The sequence below is a fragment of the Tamandua tetradactyla genome, chromosome X (genome assembly GCF_023851605.1).
Source record: "Tamandua tetradactyla isolate mTamTet1 chromosome X, mTamTet1.pri, whole genome shotgun sequence".
NCBI lineage: Eukaryota > Metazoa > Chordata > Mammalia > Pilosa > Myrmecophagidae > Tamandua > Tamandua tetradactyla.
This window is the reverse complement of record NC_135353.1, coordinates 81,489,345-81,497,151: the sequence shown is the minus strand read 5'-3', so window position 1 is coordinate 81,497,151 and position 7,807 is coordinate 81,489,345. Positions and strand designations below refer to the sequence as shown.

The 7,807-nt window shown below is 33.1% G+C and overlaps 1 protein-coding gene across 1 annotated transcript; it reads left to right on the top strand.

Moving 5' to 3' along the window:
- The first annotated feature begins 1,341 nt into the window (after positions 1-1,341).
- LOC143670292 (CPX chromosomal region candidate gene 1 protein-like) lies at positions 1,342-7,265 on the top strand. Its single transcript, XM_077144993.1, has 3 exons — positions 1,342-1,445; positions 3,513-3,618; positions 6,015-7,265. The coding sequence occupies exon 3, from the start codon at positions 6,023-6,025 to the stop codon at positions 6,971-6,973; it is 951 nt and encodes a 316-aa protein (XP_077001108.1). The 5' UTR covers positions 1,342-1,445; positions 3,513-3,618; positions 6,015-6,022; the 3' UTR covers positions 6,974-7,265.
- The last annotated feature ends 542 nt before the right edge of the window (positions 7,266-7,807 follow it).

Here is a 7,807-nt window from a genome sequence, read left to right as displayed (position 1 = left end):
TCTGTAGTTTTTCATGAAAAATAACTTTGTGATGGACTTCCTTACCAGCTTCTGGGAATAACATGACAAATCTAAATCAGTTTAGATTATAACTCTTGCTCAGATACTTATAAAACTTACTAGAACCAAATGGCATGGCATAGTAGGAAGAAGAAAATATGGGGAAGACAAAGCAAAATAGACAAGAAATATCTTATTAAATAAAATGGTGGGTGGGTCATGGTTGCTCAACAGGCAGAGTTCTCACCTGCCTTGCTGGAGACCTGGGTTTGATTCCCGGTGCCTGCCTATGCAAAAATGAAAAAAAAAATGGTAAGGAGACAAAATGATAAAGTAGTTGGTTTAGGCCACTTTTAAAGTACTTAGTATGCTCACATAGCACCTACCTGAAAACAAGGAGCCACTCACATGAATTTCCCCAGACATACCTTTGGTTTGCTCTACTCCTTTTTCCTCAACTAACCGGTTCATTTTTGATTCTACAATTTGCCAGTTTCTGCCTAGATTCTATATTGACCTTTTGATTTTAATATATGTTATCATTATTCTTTAATAACCCTCCTGGATTACAATTTCTTTTTAGATGAAAGACTCTGATCTCCCATATCCACTTTCAACCCCATGGACTTTTCATGTATTCCCCAAACAAATATGAAATGGTTCACAAAAGTGCTGTAAGGACCACGTTTGAAATAAAAGTTTATTGATGAGGGTCAAGAATTATTTTTAAAATGCAGGGAAAAAAGGTAGGGATCTGGACTGTTTAATGATTGAAAGATGAGAAACTAAAAAGAAAACAGCTATGTAGTAAAAGTGAAATATTCACCCAAGCTAACCAATAAGAGGAACAAACAAATGATGTAAAAAACAAATTAGATGTTTGTAAATCAACTTAATAAAATGTAATGGTTAATAATTCGTATCATTTTTATTTAGGATTGCCAAAATTAGCAAATAAAAATACAAGATATCTAGCAAAATTTGAATTGTAGGTAAAGAACAATTCATTTCTTTGAATTAGCATATTCCAAAATATATTGTCTCTATATTTTGCACATACTTATGCCAGAAAATTATTCGTTATTTATCATAAATTCAAATTTTTCTGGGTGTTCTTTTATTTTATATGGCAACCTTGTGAAGATTTTCTTATCTGAGATGAACCAAAAATTAGGAATTCATGTGTGTTCCCAGACTTTATCCTTCTCCTCACATCTAAAGAAGATTCAATTTTGCTATTTCAGTCATTTCCTCCTCTCTCTGCAGAGGTTTCTGTTTGGTTGCTAGGTTGCCAAGTTCTGTGGCCATTGTGATGCTAATACAAAAGAACTGTAGGAGAGGTATAAAGGCAGAAGTTGAGGGCAGAAGGAAAAGAGGAGAGCAGGCTGGGCCTAGTGTAGCACATCTCTTGAAGGAATTTGTAATACTGAGAATGAAGATGTTGGGTGAGTGGAAAGTAAAAGGGATCTTATGTGATTCTTAGTCTGTGTGTCCTTTTTACAATGCTTAAGAATTATTCTGGAATTAGTTTTCATTTCTTTTTTTTTATTCTTTGATAGATATACTATTGTGAGACTTGTCCCTCAGGGTCAGTACTTTAATATATTCACATATGATTTCTGTGAATGTGACTTAAAGGATTAAAAATAATTAATTTAGTCACTTACACTTTGACTAAAATCTTTAAAAGTAATATTTGCTAAATTGTTATAGACAGGAGAGATCCAGATCCCTGAAATGAAGGATTTAGGGCATGATGAAGGGTTTTTTGACACTCCGAAATCCACGGGGCTCAGAAGGGGTATGATAATAAAAGGTCTTTCATCTAAGGTAAAGTGAAGTTTTATCATGGAGTATGTGTCAAAGGAGAAAGATAAAACATTCAAGTATAAAAGTCTTGTCTGAGCTGATAAAAGTCATTAATAACATTTGATGTACTTTTTTAATTGTAGAGGAAGGAAAAGAAATCCTCCCCAGAACATGTAGGCACTTGAGGACAAGTTTGAATAGAATATGAAAGGCCTCCACTCAATTTTTTAGCTAATCAAGGCCACTTTAATAAAGTTTGAAATAACCAAGTTAATTGCATATTCTCTCCCTCTTTCTGTCTCTACCCCCTTCACTATATAACTTCAACAATCCTTGTATGTAAAAATATGAATCAGAGAAGGTAATATTTGAAAGTATGAATTTGAGTATTTAGTCTGTGTTTTTATCATTTTTAAAAATATAAATCTTTAGGATTCAACTGAAATATTATTTCCTCAAGGACCGGCTTATCAAATCAATAGATGCTTTACTTTAAGAATTTTAAGCACTATAATTTTAAAAACTACCAGGAACATTAACATTTATACTTGAGTAGCATAGCAATTTTGATGTTTTTAATAAATAGTACAAGTGAGAAAATATATGTTTTATATGAGCACAGTAAATAAATCAAGCAAACTTTCTTTAATCATCAATTGGGCAGATCTTTTTTTCCCCTTGAATGAATTTTGCTACATACTCCACCCAAAATAATATTTTAAGCTTTAATTTAAAATTTTGAAGGAAAATGTATATACAAATTTTCTTAGACAATATAAGAATTGTTTTTCATAATTATGATATAGTCGCATATCAGAAAGAAAACAAATTGCTTGAGTATATTTTAGGAAAGAATTCCAGAATTGGAACAAAATTGTTAATAAACCATAATATAAAATACCTTTCAAAAACTTTAAATGAAAATTATTTTAAAATTACTTCAGGCACAATCCTTATTAAAAAACAAACAAACAAACAAAAAACTCTAGACACTATAAATGAAAATGTTGCGCAAGGTGGCTCAGCAGGCAAGAATGTTTGCCTGCCATGCCAGAGGACCCAGGTTCGGTTCCTGGTGCCTGCCCATGTAAAAAAAAAAATCAATGAAGACATTCCATCATTTGAGCTTTTCTTTAATAAAGACTGTTTTCTTAACAACCAGCAAATATAAAGAATGGGGAATAGTTGAACAGAGTATAAGACTTTTGTGTAAATAAACACACATATACACTTATCTAAAAATAATAAAGTAAGGGAAAATATATATGCCACTTGGCTATTTCAAAACATAAATTCTGGCGTTAGAGGATAATGTTAGGATTTTAACAGAATTCTCTATAGGCTTCTTGTCCAATCATAGTAAGAGTATTTGCTGTTAATGAGAAATAATGGCTCTAAGTACATAACTTTTGGCTATGATTACTTTGAAGAGGAAAATCAGTCTTTAACTATAACACCCTCAGTTTGTTGATAGACCAATCGATAAATTCCAATAACAAAAATGTCTATGATAGGCATGAGCATATAAAGTGTACAAGAGATATGACTTGGAAGGAAACAATGAATCTCATGGTTGTCCTGGGATGCTGCAATGGGAGACATTCTCAACAAAGAAAGCAATTTATGTGATTTATTTGGGAGAAGAGTGTGTAGGGGCTGACAAGTTTCAATTTCTTCATAAAAATTCCTTGATTTGTTTCCAGGGAGCATCTGACAAGATGTAGTTGACCATCAGAAATGGCAGTTTCCATCAAATTACTGGATTTCAGCCTTATTGAGAAGCATCCAGTCATATTATCCTCAAACATAGTGAGTTTGATTTGGTTATTTTAGATATCATCTCAACCATAGATTCTGTTCGGTGCCTCACCTTGATTCAAACTCTGCTGGTGCTGAGATATCTTGGTAAACAGGATGACTAACAATTCTGAACAGATTAAACTCAGTTATTAAACTCAGTAAGGCCTTACAAATATACCTTTGAAGAGGTGCTATTGTAGGAAAACTCAGTAGAAGAGAGTAAAGAAAAAGTTAAACAGAGAAACAAGAAATGAATCTTAAGCAATGTCTATATTTGAATGTTAGGAATAGATTTTAATAATCAAATAAAAGATATAAATATAATAATGGTAAAAGAGGTAAAAGGACAGCAAATACAACATGGTAACAGGAGTCAAAGAATGAAATTCTTAGAAGTAGGTGGAAATGAACAGTAAACAATTCCATGACATTAGGACAGCAGTAAGGGGAAGGTACAAGATAAAATCTTACTGTGATCACTACCCTCAGTAAAAAACTTGGTAGTCTGTTTGAGATAAATAATATACTTTAATTATGATCACATATTTGAAAAATAATTAGAGGCTAAAGTGTATGGTAAAGATGCATATTTATGAAATAACAGAAGACAAGCTATATTAAAGCAGAGTTAACATGTTGGGTAAATAGAGTTGAAGACTCAGTATGAGATAAGAACCAACATCATAATTTATCTTTAAACCCAGTTGACCTCTCCATAAATTATTCCCAGGTTACATCTTAAAATCTAGCTATGAGAAAGGAAATCCATTTTAGGTATTTCTCAAGTTCTTTAACATTTGTTTTCAGCATACTTGTATTCAACTTTCTACACCATTGCTTATAAGAGGAAATGCTCTATTCAACTTCCTGCTCCAAAGAAATCTTCTTAGATTGTCTCAAACACCCACATATGGGGGTTAGGAAATGTATAGTTCCTATGCATTAGTATTAGCATTATACTGAATTAGTATATACTGAATCTGTTTGAGTGGGTAGGTGACAGGAAGGAAGAAAATGGTAAGAGGTCAGAGGTGAGAGGAGAGTTTGGAGTCAGGGAAATCAGCTGCTATCCTGTGCAATAAAAAAAGCATGAGGTGATTATTAGCCTGACTTGTGGTGAGACAGTGAGGATGAAAAGGAAATAATGAATTTGAAAGTTATTTTAATCAACTCAGAGTTTGGACTTCACTATTTAGCTTCATTCCCTCTTAACCACCTTCCTCTCTTAAATAATTGACAATTATTCTTTGTTAGATATTTCTTAAAAGGAACAGACAAAAAATAAATCACAGGGAAAATTCCAGAGAAAGAATAGCTTTATTTCATACAGACTTAACCATTTCATTTTCACTTAGATCTTAAATCTTTCTGAACATACATACTCATAAAACACAGCCTTTTAATTTTGTCTCATTTTTAACCCCCAAGCCAGTAATATTGATCTATTTTATTAGTTTGCTAGCCACCAGAATGCAATATACCATAAACAGAAAGGCTTTTATAATGGGAATTTATTAATTTGCTAGTTTATAGCTCTAAGAGTGTGAAAATGTCCAAATTAAAGCAAGTTATAGAAAGGTTCAAATTAAGGCACCAACAAGAGGTTATCTTCACTCAGGAGAGGCTGATGAAGTTCAGGGTTTCTCTTTCATCTGGAAAGGCACATTGGCAAACATGGTGACATCTGCTAGCTGTCTCTCCAGGCTTCTTGTTTCATAAAGCTCTCCTGGGGATTTTCCTTCTTCATTTCAAAGGTCTCTGGCTGCACAGGCTCTGCCATGGCTCTAAAAATCAACTCTCTCCAAAATGTTTCCTCTTTTAGAGGATTTCAGAAACCTAATCAAGACCCAATCCGAAATGGGTGCAGTTACATCTCCATCTAATTAAAAGTTAAAACCCACAATTGGGTATGTCACATCTCCCTGGAGATGATATAATCAAGTTTCCACATACAGTACTGAATAGGGTTTAAGAGAAATGGTTGCTCCCACAAGACTGGATCAAGATTAAAGCATGGTTTTTCTAAGGCACATAATCCTTTCAAAAAACACACCATCCAAGAGGGAATATCTGAGCTTCTTACTTAAAATTATGTGTGCTCTAGTGCATACAGTACATTCCTAAATTAGCTAGATGAATGGTAATGTTATTTCACATTCAAACAAGTTCCTGAACTAAGTAACAAGAATATCTATTTAATATGAGTCTTACATTTGCCCTCAGTTTTGCCTTTTTCTTATTTTATTTTGTGGGGCTGTGCCTGTGATAAAATATTTATATCTATGTAAAAGCAGAATAACACATCCACATCATGATTGCTGCAACTAAAGAACTATGATTAAAACTGAGCACTAAATGGAGGATTCCTCATTTTAATAGATTTTTATTTTCTTTTTCACAAACAGAATTCAGGATGACTTCTACAAAAGAAGAAAGTGATCCTGCTGACAATGTTCTCAAAAATTCTGAAAAAGAGGCTCTAGATGACTGTAGCACAGACATGGAGCCTCCATTTACTGATCCAAATATTCTCCCTCAAGTGGAAACTGACCCAATAAACAGGGGATCTGATACACCAATGCCCCAAGAGGCAGAAAACAATAATCTTGAAGCAGAGAAGACCCAAAAAGATCCTCAAAAGGAAGATTCAGAAGAAGAGTCCCTTCTAATTAGTATCCCCATTCCTAAAAAATTGTTATTTCTTATGCCAGGGTTAGGGAGAATTACCTATATGAATATTCCAGTAGGAGAAAACTATGGTAACAGTAGCTTAATTGATAGATTAAGATTCTATTTAGGAAAAATGGAGATTAAAACAAGTGATTTTGATCATACCACCATAAATCAAAAATTTTCTCTTCAAGTATCAGTTTCATGGAGGATTCCATTCATTAACAGTCATGACATGCAAAGGATGATTCTCCATCTGCTGTGTGGGAGACATTTCTCTCAGGCTGTAGGTCATCTTAATACCAAGTGGAGGAAACAACAATATGTAGCAATTCTTCCTCGCCCAAATGTCCTGACCTATGGTGAGGGAGCCATAGTATTTGGAAGGCCTTTGAGAGTGTACTATTACCGTCCCCTCATTGAGAGAATGACATCAGGAAAATTTTACAAATCCATTGATACTAAACAGAAGGAAGAATTCTACGTTTTTGTGAGGCCAGTGTTCTATATCCCACCAGTCCAATTTCAAAATTCATGTAGTACAAAAGCTTTTGAGAATCATTTGAGATCTCACCATAACGTTGGAGTTGTGATGATAAACACTAAAAACGGTTGGAAATATCTATGTCCTATCTGTGGGAATAGTTTCAACACTTTGTTGGAATTTAGACAGCATTACTGCAGCTTTCGTTAAGAATTAAGTTAAATTAGACAAAAATCCATCTTAAACTTTAATTTCTAGTAATTCATGGATTAATATGACTAATACAATTCAGGCAAATTGCATGAACATAAATTTTTGTAGTGTTAGATGGAATTGCAGAAAGGGAAACAAACTAATGAACATATCAGTAAGAAATACCTTTGGGAAAAGAAGATAAACTTGAAAATATATCTGTTTATTCTATGTTATTACAGTTATATCATTGAAAGATCAGGCCCTTGATCTGAATTAGATCAGCAATGAACCAAGCAAATGTTTGCACTTTTTTAACATGGAAATCTTCAGTTAGGTATATTTTTAACAATAGATTCCTAATATAAAGAATCCTGACGAAGATAGCCAACATGCATTGAAGGGTCGAAAACAGTCTTGCCAAGTGTTTCCAGAGATTCTGCTAAATTTAATACTGAAATGTTCTTCAAATTCAATAAAAATCATTTTAAAAACATTGAAAGAATGGATTCTTACAACAATGTAAAAAGGCCTAGGTATAGAAAAATTAGATTTAATGTTATATAAATTATTGTGTCATAGAGTTTAGATAATTTTGATGATACAAAATAAAAACAAAGAATACTTGTGGAAAGGGAATAGGTTGATCAAAGTTAAATAGTTTGAAATAGAAGTGAACAGATGTTAAACTGGTAACATACAACTGTAATTTTTTTATGTAGCCACTTCATTATTACCCACCATCACCACACAAATTTTACTTTAACTTCATATACATGTGCATAAATGCCCACACATATTTAAGGTGTTCCTTATCTTGTTACTTGCAATGTGTAACATCTGAGCCTCTTC

Excerpts from the sequence above, each read along its gene's own strand:
- LOC143670292 (XM_077144993.1), top strand. The coding sequence starts at position 6,023 with ATGACTTCTACAAAAGAAGAAAGTGATCCTGCTGACAATGTTCTCAAA.